Genomic DNA, 21,183 nt, shown 5'->3' with positions numbered 1-21,183 from the left:
AAGAAACCCCAAACAACTCAACTTTTTTTTTTTTTTTTTTTAATATTTCTTCACTTTACAGGGTTACAATTGTCTTAAATATTCTGACGTTTAAATACAATCTGTATAATAATGTTATTATAAAATGTAAACTTTCAGTGTTTTTTTTTTTAAGTTTATTTTCTCTTTTTTTTTTTAATTTTTTAAAATTTTATTATTTTTTTTTTAATAATAATCAAAAAGTCTCAATACCTGAATGTTTTGCAAAACTGAAATCTTTCACCGGGGCCCCGGGTGCGCCCGAGGCCGCCGCGCTCAGAGGTAGAATGTGGTTTATTTTTTTATTCCTTTTTTTTTCTTTTTTTTTTTTTTGTCTTTTGTGGTTTTTTTTTTTTTCTCTTTTCTCATTTTCCTTTTTTACCTGAGTTAAGATATGCAACGCTGGGGGGGAAGGGGGGCGGCTGCAGCTGGGGCAGCTCCTTTAGTTTAATTTTCTTTCCAAACCCCCCCAAAAAAAAAAAAAAAAACTGATTTAGGCTCTTTTTTATTATTTTTAAATCGATATGCAAAAAAGAAAAATAAAGTGGAAAGTCACCCGCTCTCGAAAACAAAAATAAAAGGAAGGGCAGGGAAAGGAGGGGGAGGGAAAATAATTAAAAAAAAAAACCCAAAACAACCCAAAATAGTGACTGTACAATGCAAAAAAATCACAAAAAATCTAAGCCTGCCCTGGGTATGAAAATTCCCCCTTGGAATTTCTCCTTGCGGGGAGCTGGGCTGGACCCCAACAGCAGCAGGAGCTGGACGGACCCTCCCAGGCCCCCCCAAAAAAAAGGGTCCATGGAGCCACCAAGGGGATTCCAGCACGGGAAAAAAAAACCCCAAAACCTGGCTGAAAACAACACAAAAAAATCAGCTGGGATAAAAAAAACCAAACCCAAATCCCCTGAGATCGCCACTTCCCCGAGTGAAATTAAAAATAAAGGTTTGGGGGGGGTGGTCCCACCAGCCTGGACCCCCTCCCCCCCTCTGGGGGCACCTGGGGAAGGGGGAAAAACCCTGTGCTCCAGGTGGGAACCTGAGAACGGAGATACCGAGGGGGGTGAGGGGGTTTCGGTATCGGCTTGGATTGTGTCTCACGCAGATGTGGCTGAATATTTTTCTTTTTTCTTTTTTTTTTTTTTGGGGGGGGGGGGTGGGAGGGGAGAAATAAAAAAAAACAACAACAAAAAAAAAGGAGATTGTGAGGTTTAAAAAATAAATGCTCGGGTCCTTCGGGTTGTCCGGGAGCTCCGGAGCGTCCCGCAGCTCCGAGCATCCCCATCCTCTGGATCCTGCTTGGTTTTGGAGGAAATAAGCCCAAAGTGGCTTTAAACAGTAGTTTTATGCAGGAGGGAGGAATAAAAATGAGGATTTGCCGGTGGGGGAAGGAGCAGAGCTGGACCCAACCACCGATAAGGAGAGGAGAAAGGAGATTCCAACTTTTTTCCAAGCTCCCATTTTCCCTGATGAAGACTAATATATATCATTTGCATGTTAAAAGATTGATTCTTTTTTTTTTTTTCATTTTTTTGAGAATAAAATAGAAGCTATTTACAACAAAACAATCGAAAACAACCTCTTAAAATCCTGCAGAGAGTGGAGTTCCCAAAACAAAGGAGGGAAAAGGATGGAAATGAATAAAATATCTCCCTATTTCCAATTATTTTTTTAGGATTTTTGTTTTTTTCCTTTAGAAATCCGGGGGGTTTCGCTAGAGCTCGCGTCGGCAGGCGTCCGTGCGTCTGTCTGGAGGTAACACGAGTTAAAAAATAACAATAATTATAATAATAATAATAATAAATGTACAGTGCAAAGTGTGATGTGAGTGAGGTAAACGGTCCCAGAGCGGCGCAGCCGGCGGCTCCGGCAAAACCCCCCGGGCTAAAGCTTTTCTGCCTGGAAAAGGAAAATCCAACAACACGAGAACAAGGGCAGAGTCCATCGAGAGCCTGAGAAGACCCCGGAGAAACCCTGGCAAGACCTCGGGTGAGACCCTTGGCGAGACCCCAGTGAGACCCCGGTGAGATCTCGATGAAACCCTGGCGAGACCCCGGTGGGATCTCAATGAAACCCTGGCGAGATCTCAATGAGACCCTGGCGAGACCCCGGTGGGATCTCAATGAAACCCTGGCGAGATCCCAGTGAGATCTCAATGAAACCCTGGCGAGATCTCAATGAAACCCTGGCGAGATCCCGGTGAGACCCCGGTGAGATCTCGATGAAACCCTGGCGAGACCCCGGTGAGACCCAGGCAAGATCTCAATGAAACCCTGGCGAGATCCCAGTGAGATCTCAATGAAACCCTGGCGAGACCCCGGTGAAATCCTGTTGAGACTCCCCCTGGCAAGACCTCGGTCGAGACCCCGGCGAGACCCCAGAAGACCCCGGAGAGCCCCGGTGCGACCCCGTGTCCCCAGGAGGGGCCCGAGGCTCGGGGGCGTTAAGGCGAAGCGCTGTTGGAGGTAGAGCTGGGGGGCACGGCCAGGCCGGCCGGGGCGGGGGGCACGCTCCCACCGCCGCTCCCCACCCCGCTGCCGCCGCTGCTCCGGCTGCCGCCGCCGTTGCCTTTGCTGTAGGCAGAGGAGGAGGAGGAGGAAGAGGAGGAGGAAGGGCCGGGCGTCTGGGCGAACAGCACACCTGGGGAGAGAGCAAAGCTGAGCCGCGGGCGCTGCGAGACGGGGCGGGGGGCGGCCCAGGGCAGCCCCCAGCCGCGGCGGCGGTGCCGGGGGGAGCCCCTCACCTGTGTAGACGATGCCGTTGATCTCCACGGACATGCTGATGCTGTTGGTGCCGTTGCTGCTGGCGGCGGCGGCGTCCTGGCGGTTCTCTGCCGGGGAGAGCCGCGTTACGGAGCCCGCCGGGGCCGGGAGCTCGGCCGGGGCGGGAGGCCGGGGCCGGCACTGACCTGGCGAGCGGGTGCCCTGGCTGTTGATGCGGATGCTCATGGGCAGCTGGGCCGTCATGGCCAGGAGGTTCTGCTGCAGCGCCCGCTGCATCAGCCGCTGCTGCTCGTCCGTCACCAGCGCCAGCTTCTTCTCCGGGGGCTCTCCCGACTCCAGCTTCTCCCGCAGCTGCTCCAGCGCCGCGGCCTGGGCGGCTGCCGCCACCTGCACCGCGGCCGCCTGCGCCGCCACCACGGGGTGCCCGGCCAGTGACACCGGGAGCCGGCTGGGCATGGAGATGGGGATGGGAGAGTCCTCCTCTGCCGGGGGAGCGGGTGTCAGTGACGGGGGCACAGGGGTGACGCCACCCCAGGGTGTCCCCGGCCCTGGCACAATAGTTTGGTGCCCTGCTGTCCCTCCAAAGGTCAGAGATGGGTGATTGGAATCGGGGTCCCCGGGCTGAGCCCTGGAGCCCAAGGAGGGGAGAGGAGCATCACCCCCCTGCCCGCTACCCCCGGCTCTACCCGTTATTGTTACATCTCCAGGGCTTAGGAGGGAGCTCAGCTTGCAACCAGACACCGTGGCAGCCAAACCCTGGAGCGGGCAGACCCCAGAACAACCGTTACCTTTCTTGATCTTCTGGCCCGGCGTGATGGCCCCGCCGTTGGTGGCAGACGCCAGCCCCAGCGCCGGCACTGGCAGCTTGGGCGAGGACAGGAGGCCGTGGGTGCCTCCAGGCGAGTAGGCAAAGAGGGAGCCCCCGAAGCCCTGCCGCCGGCCCTCCCGCCGGTTGCTGTCGATGGCCGCCTGCAGCTCGTTGGGGTTGCTCAGCCCGCGCTTCTCACACTCGTAGGGGTACAGGTACTTCATGTACCTGCGGCCAGACGGGACGCGGGAGGGATGGTGAGGGTGACGCAGCGGCTTGGGCCCCCCTTCCCGTGCTCCACCCCGTTGCTCCCTCCTCCCCACTGCTCCCAGGCTGCGCTGAGCCTCCGTCCCCTGCACAGGGCAGAGGGACCCCCAAGGAGTCGCCCCGCTCCCCTCCCCTCCGAGCCCCCGCTCACTGGGTGCGCAGGGTGAAGGCCGCGCTGGTGATGGAGGTGGGCAGGCTCAGCCCCTTGGTGATCTCCCGCCACAGCTTCTTGTTGATGACCTCCACCAGACCCCCCTTCTCGGTCACCAGCGTGTACAGCATGTACAGGTCCAGCACCTGCTTGGCCATGATGGGGATCCGGTTCACGGGGGTCCCTGGGGAGCGGCGGGAGGAGAGAGCGGCTCTGGGGTGCTGCTTTCTTACCCGAAGTGGGGGCGCAGCTGCTGAGACCCCTGCGGGGCAGTGGAGGGGCTGGGGGGCTCATGCTCCTCCCTCCCCTTCCACTGTCCCCTTCTTCCCCCCGGGCCCTCCCGCTGAGATCAGCCCCGAACAAAGGAAACAGAAACTCGCAGTTTCCAGCCACAGCCCCGCGGTGGCTGAGCCGGTTCCTCGGGCTGAGCCGGCACCCGGCAACGCGAGTTATTTATAACGGGGGTGGCACGATCCGGCTGTGAGGGTCTCCTATGAGCCGGGGGGCTCGTCCCTCCAGCTTGAGGAGGGGGCTGGCAGCACCTGCTCCCCTCATCGGGGTCCCCACCCTCCCAGCCCTGCGGTGAGGGGGCTCTGGGGAACCCCAATGGATGCAGGTGGGCCATGACGGTGGGGGAACGCAGGGGACACAGCCAGGGAGACCCCAGGGGACAGGACAGAGCCAGGGGAACCCTGGGGGACCCAGCCAGCAGCCCCAGCCCCCCTGCGCAGGCACACGTGCTTTCCCAGTGCCGTCTGACAATGGGCCGGAGCCAGCCCTGTGTCAGCACTTCCAGCGCTGTTTTCCACGCAGGAACCAGACCCTCGAGCAGGAGCACGCTTGGATTTCAGCCCTTCCCACCCCCGGCCCCCCAGCCGTGGCCTCTCCCCGGGCAGAGAGAGGGCACAGCCAGGGGCTGCAATAACCCGGGCAATGGGCAGGGGGGCACACGGCCAGGGGTGCTGTGTGGGGAGGGGCTGCGGGTCTGGGTGCGAGGGGTGAAGGGAGGGGACAAGGGGGGGCCGCAGGCTCTGGATCCAGCCCAGCAGGTTTGACCCTGCTGTGCTGAGGGGTTAAAGATTAACCAGCAGCTCAGCCGGAGCCGTGACCTCAGGGCACTAATGAGGGGCAAGGAAATGAGCCCCTGGCCTTGGGGGGGATGTGGGGGGTGCAAGGTGGGTGCGGTGGAGCAGGGTGGGCACAGGGTGGGTGTGCAGCTGGGTACTCACCTCGCTTCTGCATGAAGCTGAAGAGGTCATCCAGGAACTCCTTCCTCCTGGGGTCACCATCCAGCTCGTACAGCTGCGTAAGAAGAGAGAGGTGCTCAGAAACCCCCTTTAACCCGTGTGTCCTCCTACCTGAGACCCCTGGCTCCCACTGAAGCAGCCGTGTGGCTCAAAGGACACCAAATGGCTGGGGGGGGGTCTCTGCAGAGGTCCAGGGGGGTTCCTACAGCTTGGGCTGACCTTGTGTCCCACTGTGCCATTCCCTGCCTGCCCTGCTCGGAGCTCAGCTCCGGGATGCCGGTGCTGGGATCACGGCTGGAGTGGCTCCCAGGCTGCCGACACCGTGCTGGGCCCCGGCTCCTCCCGGGAACGCTGACCCCGGTTATTTTTAGCATCCACTGCCTGCTCAGCACAGCAACTCTTCAGTGTGGTCCCTCCACGCTTGGGGTGCCACAGAGAGCCATGGCCAGAAGCAAGTGTGCCTTGACACGAGCCTGTGTGCCACCGCCCTGCAGGGACATGTCCTGCGCTGGGGAAGGCAGAGCTCCGCCAGGCTCTGACACGCTGCACCTCAATCACCAGCTCTGCTTGGGGCATCTTCAGCCGGGACCCCCCACCCCGCCAGCCCGGCACATTCCTGCCTGATTTATGGCGCGGGACCGGCCGGTCGGAGCGCCCGGCACGCCGCAGGCACACACCACGCCACGCCACGCGGCCTCTCCCGGAGCCCAGCGCTGCTTCTGCCTGGAGGCTGCTGGATAATCCCCCCCCCCCGACCCGGGAAGGGTGTTGGAGCAAGGGCTGTGGGGGCAGGTGTTGCCCAGACACCAACAGGGTGGTGGCCACAGCTCCGCTTTTCTCAATGACAGCTCTGAACAACTGCCAGCGGGGCCGGGAGGGGCCTGTAAATAAATACCCCCCCCAAAATACGCCAGGCACGCACTGTGGGGCCACCCCTGCCGGTCACTGGGTCACCCATGTGCCCACTCCCTCCAGGCTACGCCCTGTGGCACCAGGACCACAGTGGGCAGGTGGACGGGTGGGCATCGTCCTGGCTGGAGCCCCCTCGTCCTGCAGCCCTGCGGGAGGATCCGGAGCCTGCAGGGCTGGACTCGCCCGCCGGCCCGATCAAAGGGATCAATGGGGCCGCGTGATAAGCGGGGCCATAAACCCCCCCCAGTTCCCCTGGGAAACTCGGCAGGCTCGACCAGCCCCTCGCACAGCCCCAGGGCAAGGGCAGGAGCCACCAGCACCACCGGCTGAGACCCTCAAAGCCCCTCTCCTACCCCAGCAAGGGATCTGGTGTGGGAGCGCTGTTGGGGCAGTGAGACACGGCACAGCAGCAGTGCCATGATTTTTGGGGTTGAGCTGCACCGGGCTACTTGTGCCAGCTGAAGGATGTTGGGCTGGTGCCAATCCAGCCTCCCCCGTTTCCTCGAGCAGCTCCAAAAGCCACACACAGAGAAAGGGCTTTCCCGGTGCCCGATCCTGCAGGGTGCGGAGCCATCCTGGGGAAGCACTGCACACGCTGGTTCATCCACTGCCAAGACCCTCGGGGTCATGATCCACCCCCCTCCTGGACTCAGTCCCGAGGGGAATGGACGCGTTTAAGAGGATGAAAGAAAATTACCCGTCAGCTGAGGAGAGCGTGGCCGGCCAGGACAGGGGGATTAGCGGCTGCTGCGGGCGGCTGCCCCGAGCGCCGGCCTTCCACCAGCCCCGGTGGTCCCATGCCAAGCTCAGCTGGCTGCAGCCGCTCTCACCCCTGGCCAACTGCGATGAAGCCACAGGGGTCCCCAGGGATGGTGGGCAGAGGGATCCCCGTTCTTGCCCGGTGTCCTCACAGCCCTGCCGGCACACCCGCCACGGCTGCCGGGCAAAGGATGTTGCACAAGCTGCTGCTGACGGTTACCGGCGAGACTTCGACAGCTTCGCTGCACTTGGCAGCTGCTCGCTGACCACTGCAGTGCCAAAGAGAGAAACAGACTCCCCTTGGGACCCCCCAAACCCTGGTTTAGCTCTGCCACTGCCAGCAGAACCAACTGCCAGTGACGGGCACCTGCTCAAGGTGCTCATCTGGCAGCACCATGGGGCGAGCACATGCCCAGCCATGGCCGGGACATGCGTGCCTGGTATGCACTGTGGTGTGTGACAGAGTGCATTTGCCAAGCTGCCCCTGTCCTTCCCTTACCACCCCTGCTCCCCCTCGACCCCGAGCACAGGCAGGACACGGAAGGGGACAGAGACGAGTGACTCCCAGCTGCCCCTCGCAGGATTTCCTTGCATTGACGCCATCCGCAGCCAACGGCAAAGCAGCCGGCGCCCCGAGAGCCCCAACGGCAGTGCAGGACAGCTGGGACAGCGGGGCTCAGAATGCAAATTGGGGAACAGAAACGTTCTGGTTTTGGCAGCGTTCGAAACCTACTGTGCAGCTGAGCTTGGCACGGGCTGGCGGCTGCCGGCACTGCTGCACTGAAATCAGCAGGTGCTGAGTCTTGCGCCTGCTTGGTGCTGATCCCTGCCCCGTGCCGGTGCCCTGCTTCCTGCTCCCAGCCCTGGTTTCTGCTCAGCTCAAGGCCAGCTCCTCGCAGGGACACGCAGCGTCTCAGCGCTCGGTGCAAAGGTACCGGCGTGCAGGAGCCGCAGGCGAGGCCGCCCGGTGCCGCTGAGTCAATACATTTATGTTTCGTAATTAGGGAGCTGGAAACGACTTAATCCATATCGCAGCTGCCCCAGGAATATCCTCTTACCGTGGGGTCCCCACGGCAGGGTGTGGTGGCAGGGGACACTGTGGCACAGCCAGCCCAGCCTGGCTGGGGACAGCAGGAGATGCCTCCCGCCTCCCTGAGAGTCCCCTGGGCTGGGGGATGCGACTCCCAGCACCCAGTGCTCCCAGTGCTGACCCACTCCAGGGCGAATGCTTGATGCCAGCGGCACGGGGTGGCTCTGGCCACAGTGTCCAGCCCACCTGGCCGCAGCGCAGCCCCCTCGGCCCAGGCCCCCGGCCGGCTGAGGACACGGAGCCAGATGGCCGTTGCCAGCAGCTCCATAATTAAGTGGAGGAGGAATTAGGCAGGCGGTGGGCGGGTGGCCCTGACCCCGGCCCAGCGCCCCGGCAGGATGCCGGCCCGGCGTTTGGTGTGGATGACCGGATTAATGTTTCAAACCAGATTACAGGAAAATCCCAACCCGCTGGCTTTCAAAGGGCAGGCGGGAGGCGGCCCCTTGGCAATGCCAGGAATGTGGGAGAGCCCTCGCCACGGGCTCGGTGCGTGCCGGGGGTCCGAACCCTCCCCAGCCCCCCCGAGCTGGGGCAAGGGGGGCAATTACACGCAGGAGGGGAAGGGCCGTTTCACAAGGCTCCGAGAATGCCGGGGGTCATGCTGGTGCCAGGAAATCCCCCCTTCGGCAGGAGTCCCTTGTCCCTTGTCTGCCCCATGAGGCGTCATGGAGGAGTCCGTGTCCCTGCATCCCGAGTCCGAGTTAAAAACACCTCCCCTTCCCCCCTTCGGCTCGGTTCCGGGTTTTCAGGCCTCGGGGATTAATTTTCAAGTTTCTTTTCCATTGCCAGGAAGTGGCAACACTCTCGGTTTTCCTCCTTCTCTCCAAAACCGGTTTGAGACGTGCACACCGTGACGTGAGCCGGGACTGGGGACAGACCCAAGGGCCACTGCAGCAGGGATGGGGGCTGGTGGCAGCCTCCACCTTCCAGGGGCTAAACTCCCCCAAATTCCTGTATTTAAGGAAAAAACACAACGCAGGCAGCGGTGAGGAGATCTCGCCCTGTCTCGGCAGGTCCGACCAGCGGTGACAGGCTTGAGGGGCTACTTCTCTCCTTTTCTTTCCTTCCTTCCTCTGGCAGCCCCCGGGGATGCATCCCTTTGTCCCGCGGACAGCGAGGGGCCACGCTGGGCTGGGGAAGAGCCCGCGCACACTAACGAGTTCTTTAAGGAAGAATAAACACATTTATGGCGCGTTTCCCGTCCCACTCCCAGCCCATACACAGCCCCCAGCCTCTGGCACGCCGGGACCCGCAGTGGGGTCGGAGAGGGCACTTATTCAGAATAAGAAAGTCATTTGTAAAAACCAGAGCCAAGGATTGACGAGAGCCCCGGGCCGCGGCGTTTCGGAGGCGCTGGGGATGTGATTTCCCGTAAGGCGATGGCTGACTCAGGGCTGGGGGTGCCCGAGGCAGCAGCCCCTCTCCAGGCACAGCCCCCCCGGCGTGGGGTGCAGGGTTTGCCGGGGCCAATCCCTCCCGGTGAAGGGCAAAGGGAGCGTCCAGCCCCGGAGCAGATTCCTACGCAGATAAAGCGCTCGGCTTAGGTACGGGTCACCCCTGGCTGTCCCCATCCCTAATCCCCTGCGAGCCCCCCCAGGGCACAACCCCCCGTGGGAAGGGGCTGCTGGGGGCAGGGAGGCGTGTGCCCCCTCCCCAAAAATGTCCCAGTACTTTGCTCGTGGGGGATGTGCTGGCTGCAGCCTCGCCCACAAGGCCAGGGCCGGCGGTGACTCCACTGACCGGCCCGGCTGGATTCCTGCCGCCGGAGCACGGCCGGGCTGGGGGGCCGCTTCCGCGGGGGCAGCTGGGGAGGGGGCCCGGGAGCTTCCCGTCGGCACCATTGTTCACACCGGTTCCCAGCATTGTCCCCTCTGCAGGGGACACGGCCCGACCGCAGGTGCCTCTTTGCACCGGTGCCACCTCCTCGGGCCGGGGGGCACGGTGGGCACGGGAGCCATCGGTGACAAACCGAGTCCCGATCCATCGGCACGGCAGTCTGGGGGTCCCCGAGACCACCCGGACCCCGGTGCCCACCTCGTCCCCACGCAGGCTGGGGGAGGGAGTCATGCGGGTGACCCTGGGGGTACGCGGGTGGCGTCGCGACACGGCGGGTGTCACGGCACGGCGGGTGTCCCCGAGCGGCGGAGGGGACGCTGAATGGGCGAATTAGTCACCGTTTAACCTCGCTGACCCCCCATTGTCCGTGCGCTGTCGGCCGCCCTCCCCAGCGCGGCCGTGCCGCCGTGCCCGGCCGGCCGGCAGCTCCCGGGATCGGTTCCCGGCTGACACCGGCTCCCGGGAGGGCTGTGCCGCCGCTGCTCGCTCCCTTCCCGCAGAGGAGGAAGCGATTCCTGCTGCCGCGGCGTTTCCAGCGGCAGTTCGCTGCTGGGCGGCAGCGAGCCAGGCTCCGGCTGGAATCAAAACTGGTTCCGCGTCTGCGTGCGGACGTGTGGCACGGGCTGGTGAGGGGTCACGGAAAACTGGGGTGCTGGGGCTGTTCCCCTGGCTGGCTGGATGGGAGCCAGCCCGGCAGCTCTGCTGGCCCTTGCTGTGTGCGTGCTGGTGCATGCCCTTGACACATGCTTGCTATCGCACCGGACCTTGTACAAATATTAATCCAGCGGAGTCAGGCGCTGTTGAGAAAGCTCGTCTGAGGAAGGACACCAGGCTAGCTCCCGCCACCAGGCAGAGCGAGGGAGGACATTTCCCCAGCGCTGAGCTGGGGAAATGCGGCCAGAGCAGCCAACTCAAACTCTTGGGGCACCCGGTGAGCCCCCAGCTTGGGCTGTCCCCACTGTGTGACTCCCAAGCCTCCCAGGGTGAAGCCCCTGAGGGTCGGGGGGCCAAGACCCTCATTCAGGACCTGACCCGGGTGAGGTGGCGGCAGCGGCGAGGCCTGGAAGCCAAGACGGGGGTTTAAATTCCACCATATGTAAATGATCGTCTTAGAAGGGGATCGCGGTAAGCCCCGGCAGATGAGTCACCGGGGCTTCCACCGCCCGCTGGGATTTGGCTAATTGCAAATCTGTTCCTGAAATGCGAGGTCCTGCACCTCTGCCCTCCGTCAGCACCACGGTGGGGGTCCCTGGGGTCCCGTGGGCAGGGCCAGGGTGCACGGAACGCCTGGGAACCCCATCACGGAGCCGCTGGAGGAGCTGGAAGGGGTCCAGCAGCCACAGATGGGGTTGACAGGAGCCAGCTGTGGGCTGTCAGCCCCGGGAACCATCACCGCTGAGCTGCTCGAGCACCGCTGAAACCTCATGGTTTCCTCACACTGAGAGGAGGGGGTGGTGGTGGGCACTGTGATGGCACCACAGCGACAGACCCCATCGCACTGTGGCACCCGAGCAGGTGGCAGTGTGGGACAGCATGTCCCAGGCGTCTGAATCTCCAAAATCAGTCACCAGTGCCCAAGCTGGAGGCTCCACAGTGGATGTGGGCAGGTGGGGAAACAGAGGCAGGAGGCAAAGCCCTTTGCTGAAGGGGTTTAGGGCTGGTACCTGCCTGGGTGTTCCCACTGCCACCTCTACCTTGGGTGAGACCCCAAGCCAGCTGCTGTGGAAAAGGGAAGCTCTTTCCCAAAGGCCTGTTGCCACAGAAGTGACTCGGCCACACCATCCCTGTGGGACACACGGGGAGCAGGGACTCTCCTCAGAGGTGAGCCCAGGGCTGCAGCAGCCCCAGCGCAGGGTGGATTATCCCGAGCTCCAGGCAGAGCGGGAACCCAGGCACAGGCAGATTAAGTGACCGATGGGAAGGGTCAGGGAGCAGGTCAGGAGCTGGGACAGGAGCTGCACCCTGAGCCCCCAGTCTGGCTGCCCCAGGGGCTCCCAGCAGGGCCCCCCAGCCCCAAACACCCCCTGCCCTGGCCCCTGATTGCAGCACGTCCGGCTGGGCCCTGGGACCAGCTGCCATTTCTGCGGTTTGGGCCAGAAATAGGGTGATGGAGCAACGCTGCCCTTGCCCAATGCTGCGGTGGGGGCAGGGGGCTCTGCTGACAAAGGCCCTGCTCCCTGCGCTGCTCTTTTCTTTTCTTTTTTTTTTTTTTTCTCTTTTAAATAAACCCTGTTAGTTCAGCTGTGCCGAGAGGGGAGGCGGCCGCCACCTCCGCAGCCCTTGAGTCAGCCCGGGGGGCTGGGGCGTGGAGGGAACAGGGCTCTGGGAGGGCCAGGGGGAAATGAGGCTCTGGGGTGGGGGTCAAGGCATGGGGGAAATGGGGCTTTGGGGGGACACAAGCAGCTGATGCCCTGGCTGTGGGGAGCCAGCCCAGCTCCCAAGACAAGGGGTGTTGGGGGCACAGTCCAGCTGGGTGAAGGCACTGGCTGAGCGCCTCGAGCAGAAAGGATGTGTCCCCTGTCCCTCAACCTCATTAATCATCCTGGCTCTTGCTTGGAGAAATGGCTTCAGGAGCGCTCAGATGCCGGGAGCAGCACCTGTGAGCGCCCAGGCGTCTGGCTGGGGGAGGCACTCGGCGGCTAAGCCGCTCTCGCCGAGAAGTCCCTGACCTCTGGCCAGGGATCTGGGGGGATTACAGCCCCGGGAATGCTCCCTGAGCTCCATGAGCCAATTACTGCGCCGGATCCCCGGCTGGGAGCACCCCTCGGCACGCCGGGCAGCGGCGCAGGGTGAGAGGGGCAATGAGTGTGGGGTGAGCGGGGAGGGGATGCAGCCCTTTTCCTGGGAGGGGTCCACTGCCCCCCGGTGACTCCCCCACTGCCCCCAAAGTCCTGTCCTGCTCAGATCCCTTCTTGCCTGCGTTATCTGCTGCTGGCCTGGCCAGGCACTGCAATCACCGCCCCGGCACAGCAGCGCCCAACCGGGGGCCCCAGGGCACTCCCCCTTATCTGGGAGCCAAACTGCCTCTGGGTGGGGGGCAGTGGCCCCCGGCCGTGTGATGACACTCGGGTCCCCCTTCCCGGCGCAGGGGCCCCCTCGCCCTCCCTGGGGGCGGCTCATCCGCTCGGCTGGCTAATGCAATAAAGCTCTAATCAATATTTTAAAGAAAGTAAATGGACCCTCCCGCCCTCGTTAAGAGGCCACGGGGCCCCTGCTCAGGCCCCACGCCCCCAGCTGGCTTTGGGCTTTGAAAAGGAGAATAATCCACGGGAGAAAGGGGTTCAGAGGGGATCCCCCACGCCTTAACCAGCTCCTGGGGATTCAGAGGAGGTACGGGCTCCCCGCTCCTCCAGACCCTCCTGGAAAATCCCAGTTCCACCAGCCATGTGTGCAGGGCTGGTCTGGGCGGAGGGGGGTCCGGTTTCACCCACCCCCGCAGCCCTGCCGAGGTCGCTGAGTTGCTTTCGGTTTATTTTTCCCCCACCACTGTACTTTGAAACGCTGTATCTCGGGGTGCGCGGCACCACCCGAGATAAGGGCTGAGGTTTTCGCGCCTGTGCGCCGCTGGCAGGGCTCGGATGTCCCCAACACAAGGAACCTCTTGCCCCAGTAAAGCACCAGCAGCCCCTGAACCCCCCCGGGCTGGCACAGCCTCCCACTGGCACTGTGGTGACTTCTTAAATCCTTCCTGAAGCAGAAATGGGGTGTTAAACATCCGCCTGAGGCAGCCACTGCACAACACCCCAAAAGGGAGCACCCAAAATGGAGAACCCCAGAGGGAGGCTGGTGGCTGCTGCAGCCAGACGAACACAGGGAGATGGATTCCTCGAGCTCCTGCCATGTGGGACGGGGTACTGGCATGCAGGGTGCCTGTGCCTGAGGGAGCACCAGCAGCACAGCAAACTCCAAAAGAGGCAGAGGCCGGAAACTCCAGCTCCAGGGGCTGCCACTCCACCAGGGGCTCCCACTCCTCCCACTCCCGGTATTAGCAGGGAGCAGTAATAATAATAATGAAACAGAAAGATCATAGCAGGGATCTTGGGGGGGCAGCAGCAGCAGAGCCCCTACAGTGCTGGGGTACAGAACTCTGAGCAGTTTTACCCCCAGCAACCCTTTGCTGGCAGGAGCTTGCTGGATTTTTAGACATTTCCCATGGGGAGCCTCTTCCCGCCCAGAAAATGCCCCCTTTCCCCCCCACCCCGAGGAGCCACGGTGCCCTGGGCAACTGCTGCCCCCGAGTTCCCCGTGTTGCTGCGGGCTCCTTTGTTCTGCTGCCCGCGCCGGCAGCGCCCGGGTCAGGCTGAGCTGACCTCTGCCTGTGCAGTAGCTGTCCCTGGGGACGGGGAGGTGCCACGCGCCGGCTCCCTAACCTCCCTCACCTCCATAACTCTTCCTCACGCCCTCCCCTTCCTCCTCCCTTGAACTGGGCCCCATCCTCCTGCCTCCGGCCCCCCACGGCTCAGCCGAGCACCAGTTCACAGGAATCTGTCCCAGATGGGTCAATAAAACCGGGCAGTGGAGGATGGGGGCAGCCCCTGGCTGCCAGGGTTTGGGTGTGGAGACAGGCACGGGGGCTCGGATGATGGTGTTCTCAAGGATGCCAGGAGCACCAGCACAACCAGAGCAGAATCCAAACTGGATCCGAACTCCCAGCAGGGAGAGCCGGACAGCCAGGGAAGTTAAAGGCTGGTGGGAAAGCAGGGGTGCTGCCGGTGCTGAGAAGCTCCTTGGCAAAAATAAAAGCACCCCCAAAAGAGCCCATCCCTCACGGAGCAGGCAGAACACTGGCACACGCGCAGCACCGTGTCCCTGCTGGCTCACCCACACAGGGACCCTCCTGTGCTCCGGCATCCCGGAGCTGCGGGGGTTCCCCCTAAGGCGCCTCCACCGCAGCGAGGAGCGGGGATGGGGTACGGCATCCCCTGCCCCGTGCTGCCCTCGCTGTTTACATTCCTGCTGCTCCCTCCCAGGCCGCGCCAGCTGGGCTGGGATGGAGCCCGGCGGCACGCGCTGGAGGCCAGCCAGGAGGAGCTCCCGGCCAGCACCGGCTGCGCCAGCAACCCCCTGGCCCCGGTCCAGGGGCCGCGATCCAAGCGCGGTCGCACGGGCTGACGTGCCGGGGAAAGCCTCTCCGGGCCCAGCGCGTCGCCTCCGCTCCTCCGCCCACGGAGGCTTCCAACCCCCTCCGGGCTGCTTCCACCGTTCACCACCGAGCCAGGCTCTTCCCAGGGACCCCAGGAAGCGACACGGAAGGAGAGGGGGTGCTCAGGGAGAGGGGGCACGGCTTGCAGGGCAGGGGAAGCGCTGGGAATGCGGCCGGCGTTCCCAAGTGCTGCGGCTGCGATAGGGAACCTGGCAGAGGCTACGGCCTGGGCCACGGCACTGACACGCTGACGAACAGGAAGATCAGAGCTGCGGTATTGAAAAGCCTTTTCACAGCTATGAGTTCACGGCCCTGGCCCCTCGCTCCCCGGCAGCAGGAAGCACAAGAGAGAGAAACCACAAGAAGAGCAGGTAGCCTGGGTGCAGTGGCATGAGGGATGCTCAGGGCAGGAGCTTCCCTCCATCCCTACAGCTGGACAGGAGCATCCTTCCATCCCTACAGCTGGACAGGAGCATCCTTCCATCCCTACAGCCGGGCAGCACCAGGAGGATGGCCACATCCCCTGCTTGCTGGTGCTCCCTCGGCCAGCCCTGTTCTGAGCCTGCCCACATCCACATGTGCCAACAGATCCCAGCAGCCCTTTCCCCCGTTTTGGAAGGGATGCGACAGCCTCCTGAAAGTGAAGGGGCAGAAGTGGTCGCATCCCTCCTGAAAGGCCACCGTGCCCTGGCCGCTCCATCTGGGTCCCATCTGCTGCTGCTGGTCCTGTCCCTTCCCCCAGCCCCAAACTCCGATGTATTTAAACACACATCAAAGGTGCCGGGCAGCCCCCGGGGAGCCCCGGCTGCAGCACGGTTTCTTCTATCAGCCAGAGCGGACTGCAGCCAGCTCTGGCGCCAGGAGAGGGGGAATGTGCTGGCCTTGTTGCCTGGGGAAGGCAAGGAAGGGGGCAGCCAGGTGCTTTCTCCCTGGTTTCACTTTTTCATGGCATTTTGGCAGAGGCAGCGGTGCAGCTGTGCCCCTCACCAGGCATCCATGGGGCCAGAGCTGTCCTGCCAGGCATCAGCTCTGTAGTGACGGTGATGGGAGACAGACAGGCCCCCACGGAAAATGGCTTGGGGAGAGCGGGGAAGAGGAAAACCAAGAGATCCATCAGATTTGTAAGTCTGGGGTGATTTTTCATAATTTTCAGCAAGAATCCTCCCAGATCTGGGTGGCAAACCCAACTGCACTGCCTGCCTGTGCCAGAACAACCCGGACACAGGATCCAGTCAGAGTCATCCAACCAGGGACGGGGCGAGACTGAGCCCAGCACTAAAACCCCGGAGAAATCCCACGCATTCCTAATGACAACAGCAGCTGGATCCGAGGAGAACGCTGCTGGAGGCGGTGCTGCCACAGGCATCTCCCCACGCTCTGAGGACACACGGGTGCACAGGAGCAGGCAGAGGGATGGCACGGCAGGGACACGCGCGGCTCGGTGGGCACATACCTGCTTGAACTGCTCCTCGTAGGTCCAGTCGCCGTGGTCAGGTGCTGGTGGCGGGGGCTGAGCGTGGCCCAGGCTGGGGGGCAGCCGCTCCTGCCCCCCTGGCAGCCGTGGGGGCTCCCCTCGGTAGTGCTGGGGTGCTGGGGGCTTGCGGAGCAGCAGGGATCCCGCACCCGCCCGCACCGTCTCTGCTGAGCTGAGCCCTTCCTCTCCCGTGTCTTCTTCTTCCTCGTAGTCTTCCTCTTCCTCCTCCTCTTCTTCTTCCTCTTCCTCCTCACCCAAGTCCTCTTCAAAGTCATCTTCATCCCATTTGCCCTTTCTGGAGCGGGGAGGAGAGGTTTGGTTCCACGCTGGTTCCCAAGGCCCACCCCTCTCTCCTGCCCGCCCCAGCTGCGGGGTTGGGACCACCCACCCAGCACACAGTGCAGCCCTGGTACAGCCCATTGGTGGGAGCAGCTCTGTGGGGCACAGCCAGCCACCCAGCATCCCAGGAGCAGCTCCGTTACGGACCTCTCCTCTGCCAGATGGCTCCTGGCCTGGCCCTGCCCTGAGAGGATGCACACTGGAGGCAGCAGAGGGTCCTGCATAATTTAGCACCAGCCTGGGGTCCGCTGTCCCAGCCCCACGTGGCTGCTGGGCAGTGATGAGATGTTGTGCCAACCCAGCATGAGGAATTACCACCACAGAGCCAAGCCGCCGCTCTCAGCACCTCCTGCTCTGAAATATCCCAAGAGCTCTAATCCACAACCTGCCCAAAGCCACAGGATCCCCACAGCGTCCCCAGCACGCTGTGCCCAAACCCACCGGCGTTGTGCCACTTCTCTGCCCCTTCCCCAAACCCATGAAAGCCGCCCGAGTACACTCACAGGTCCTCCTCCTCCTCGGAGCCCATCTCCTGCTGGTACCCGCCGCCATCTTCCTCCTCCTCGCCGTGCTCCTCCTCTTCCTCCTCCTCGGAGGCTTGGCTCTCATCCGACAGCCCCGGGCTGGGCGAGTGGCTGAGGCCGGCGGCGGCCGCCCGCATGGCAGCCAGGGCGGCCATCTGTGCCCGCTGCATGTGCGCGCTCTCGGGCTCCGCTCCCTCCTCCGAGGGCGCCGGGGCTGCGTCCTGCCCGCGGCCCCGGCTGCTGGCAGGGGGCTGCCCCGGGGGCTGCGAGGGCTGCGCCGGAGGGGACGCGCAGCGCGGCGGCTGCTGCTGCTGCTGCTCCTGCTGCCGCGCTTCCAGCGCCTGCTGCAGCCGCGCGCGCTGCTGCCGCTGCAGGTTCTCCATCACCGCCTGCAGCTTCATGGCTCTGCCGGCAGGCGGGGGGTCCCCGGGGGGGCGGGGGGCGATGCACCCGGGGGGCAGTGCCCGGGGGGCAGCGCCCGGCAGGCTGCCGCGCTCCAGCGGGGCTGGGGGCCAAAGCTGGGCAGCGCCGGGGGAGGCAGCCCTGAAGGGGGCTGCCGGAGGGTGAGGGCAGTGCCGTCGGGGTGTCAGGGCAGGAGTTGACACTGGGTCAGGAAAGAAGGACGCGACCCTTGACCCCTCTCAGGCTTGGTCTGATGTCTCCTTGGCTTAAGGGCTACGGTGTGTCGCAGGCTTGGTGTTGCCCGTTGGGATTGGGGTGCTGCTGTTGTTGTGGGGAGTGTCCCAGGCAGGCTCCAAAACTCCTCCTCAGGCTCGACAGGCAGCAACTGGAGCACGGCACATCACCCTTTTCCTCACAGACCTGGCACTTTCTGGGGGTGGCAGCCTCAGGGTCCCCTGCTCACAGTCGGTGTCCCTAATCCTCAGCTGGGTCAGTGTCCGGCAGGCGTCGGTGCAAACCTGTGGGAGAAGTAGAGCAGAGGGTCAGTGGAGCTGTGGGCAGGAGCTGGTGAGCAGGAAGGAGTTAAAGACAGCGCAGGAGCCTCATTAATCTCGAGCTAATGAGATAGGGCGGCCGGGCCTGCTGCTGGAGGGGGAAGGGGCCTGCCGGACCCGATAGCCCTGCCCGGCCCTGCAGGCAGCGGATACCGGCGGACCCACGCCCGCAGATAACAGGCCCTGGGGAGAGACGTCCACCGGGTCCCCCACAGGGGACGAGGCACAACACACCAAGGACATAGGGCACGGGGAGCTCTGGGCTCATCGTGATGGCACTGGGGCGTGGGCAGCACTGGGGTCTGGGCCGCACAGCAGAGGGGCCCCAAAGTACCCTGGGGCAGATCCCAGGGGATGGACAGGCAGAGCCCTGAAACCCTGGCAAACAGGCTCTGCCAACCGCCCCCAGAGCCCCCTTGCTCCCCTTCCCTGGGGGCCCTCCAAGGCAACGTGAGGCTGCGAGCAACTCACCTCTGCTTTGCCCCACTGGAAAACACCGAGGGGATCAGCACTCAACAGCGGGGCCCTGCAGAACCCCCACACCCCAGCACCCTGGTCTGGACCCCTACTAGCACTGCACTCCCGAGCCCCGGGGTGGCGAGCAGCCCCGGCGTGGCCGGTTCCCAGCCGTGACCTCGCCTGCACTGAGGGCAGGGAAGGAGCTCACCGCAGCACCGCGGTCGTGCCCTGTACGGGCAAGGCCCGTTTCGGCGGCCCGGGGGCGCACACGGCAGGACCCTCACGGGGACCGAGCGTGGGGCCGGACCCAGGGGCAGCGGGGCCAGGCCAGCCGGCGGCGAGCAGGGGCCGGCAGCCGCACCACGATCCCGCGCATTCTGGAAAGAGGAACCTGCTGCCGGTGCGGGCCGGGGCCGCGGACGGTCGGGCGGGAGCCGCTTCCCCCGCGCCTCCCCGCGGCTGCATCCGCTGCCGGCCCGGCCGGGCTCGGCTCACGCCACGGACGGACACGTCGCCACCGTCACGGCAACCACAGCGGCCACCGCCTCCCCCGGGAGCCAGCAGAGGCGCGGCACAAGTGGCCGTGCCTCAGTTTCCTCTCCTCCGCTCCGATCAGCGCCGTCCGGCCCTCGCGGAGGAGAGGTCGCGGCAGGGACGCTCCCCGCCCCGGAGCCGCCGCTCAACGGCCGCGCTCCTGCCCCGCACCGCACCTGAACGCGGTCCCCTGCGCCATCCACGAGCGAACCGGAGCGACACCGAGCCGGGCACGTGCTCCTGGCCGCCGCCGTGGCCCTGCCTGGCCGCGACTCCCCGGTGACACGGGGCCAGCACCGGGCGTGGAGCTGCCTCCTCGAGCACCGCGGGCCGCGGCCGCGCCGGAGCCACGCTGCCGCTCCTCCACGGGGAAACCCGAGTGCTGCGGCCACAGCCGGGGCCCCCTGGCACCCCGGCCCGGCGGCCACGGTGACCTTGAGCCGTGCCCCTTTGTCCCTCCGGCCGCTCGGGGCCACGGGGCCCGGTGCGTCCCCGCCGTGGGGCGGTGACGGGGGTCCCGCGAGGGATTCGAGGCGGCGTCACCCGCGTCCCCGGGGCAGGTGCTCGGGAGCGACAGCGGCTAAAAATAGGCAGCGGGGGTGTGACGGAAGGCCCTTTGTGCCACCGACACCGGGGCTGGGCTGGCCGCGGCCGGACACCCCCAGGCGGGCTCCCGGCACTGCCGGGAAGGGCTCCGGGGGTGTCGTGGAGGCTGAGTGAGGAAGAGGAGGAGAAGGACAGGGTCGGTGCCCGGTGGGTGCCGTCCCCGGGGACGGACGGGGCTGGGGACCCCAGACGAACAAGAGTCTCATTCCCAAAACTGAGCCCGGCCCAGCTCCCGGCGGCACGTGGCACCAGCGGCCCTCAGAAGGACCGGGCACGGAGGCGGCGGGGCCCAAATGGGCCCTGGTCCCGCGAACGGGGGGAAACGGCCGCCCCCGACACGGAGAAACGAGCCCGGGTCGGCCCGGCCTGGCCCCTCCGCCGTCCGGACCCCGGGAGACCGCGGGCCTGGGGGGGGCATAGGGCGGGGCCACGGGGCTCTGCCCGGCCCGGACAGCAGCGCCCGGGGAGAACGGAGAGTCAAGGCCGGGAACGACCGAGGGGGAGGAACCCCGGCCCCGCGTGGGGGAGGCGACCGGCAACCGGCCGCGGGGGTAGGGGGCGCCGCGCTCCCGCCCAGCACCGGCAGCGGAGGGCCCAGCCCACCTCGGAGAGGCGGCCGGTCCTGGGCTCCGGTCCCCGGCCCCGGTCCTGGTCCCGGTCCCGCCCAGCCCCCGACTCCCGGTCCCGGCTACGGCCTCGGCGGAGGTCCCGTTCTTGGTGCCGATCCCATCCGCGGGAGCGATGCGGCGGCGCGCCCCCCTTACCCGGTGCAGGCCGTGCGCCGCGAAGCCGCATAGCAGCCGCGGCCGCCCGGGGTCGGGCTCGGCGGGGCCGGTGCGCGCGGGGCCCGCGGCGCTGCTCTCCCCGCGGGCGGGCGGGCGGCGGGCGGGCGGCGGGACCCGGCCCCGCCCCGCGCCGCCCCGCCCCGCGCCGCCATTGGCCCGCCGCGCCCTGAGCGCCCCGCCCCTCCCCGCCCCGCGCTGTCATTGGCCCGTCGCTCCCAGAACGCCCCGCCCCCCGCCGCCATTGGTCGGCATGCAAATATTGCGCGCGGCGGGGGCGCGGCCGCAGCGCCGCCTCGCGGATGGGCGGGGGAACGGCGGCCGGCAGGGCGCGGGCCCCGGTAGAGCCGCGGGGGGGCGGTTAACGGGGGGCAACGGGGGGTTTAACGGGGGTTAACGGAGGTTAACGGGGCTTTAACGGGGGTTAACTGAAGGTTCGCGGGGATTAACAGGAGAGCTATCGGGGGACAGCAGGAGTTCGCGCGGGGTTAATGGGGTCCGGCAGCCGTCGAGCCCCGGTTCCAGGGGCTCCCCGAAGCACCCCCGGTGCCCCAC

General features: G+C 64.5%; 1 protein-coding gene across 3 annotated transcripts; it reads right to left on the bottom strand.

Moving 5' to 3' along the window:
* Positions 1-1,526: 1,526 nt before the first annotated feature.
* ARID3A (AT-rich interaction domain 3A) lies at positions 1,527-20,744 on the bottom strand. 3 transcript variants are annotated; one of them, XM_038164009.1, is made up of 9 exons: positions 20,611-20,744; positions 17,271-18,211; positions 16,408-16,723; positions 5,197-5,269; positions 3,968-4,151; positions 3,530-3,777; positions 2,927-3,223; positions 2,762-2,848; positions 1,527-2,658 (listed from the first exon to the last, which is right to left on the bottom strand). In XM_038164009.1, the coding sequence occupies exons 2-9, from the start codon at positions 17,690-17,692 to the stop codon at positions 2,462-2,464; spliced, it is 1,824 nt and encodes a 607-aa protein (XP_038019937.1). In that variant the 5' UTR covers positions 17,693-18,211; positions 20,611-20,744; the 3' UTR covers positions 1,527-2,461. The 3 variants fall into 3 exon arrangements, with proteins under 3 accessions (XP_038019937.1, XP_038019935.1, XP_038019936.1); XM_038164007.1 differs by having other exon boundaries at positions 2,762-3,223; XM_038164008.1 differs by lacking the exon at positions 20,611-20,744 and adding an exon at positions 20,450-20,580 and having other exon boundaries at positions 2,762-3,223.
* Between the last annotated feature and the right edge of the window lie 439 nt (positions 20,745-21,183).

Source organism: Motacilla alba, chromosome 28 (assembly GCF_015832195.1).
Source record: "Motacilla alba alba isolate MOTALB_02 chromosome 28, Motacilla_alba_V1.0_pri, whole genome shotgun sequence".
NCBI classification, from domain to species: Eukaryota; Metazoa; Chordata; class Aves; order Passeriformes; family Motacillidae; genus Motacilla; species Motacilla alba.
The sequence above is the reverse complement of the archived record's forward strand: the minus strand, read 5'-3'. Positions and strand labels throughout refer to the sequence as shown.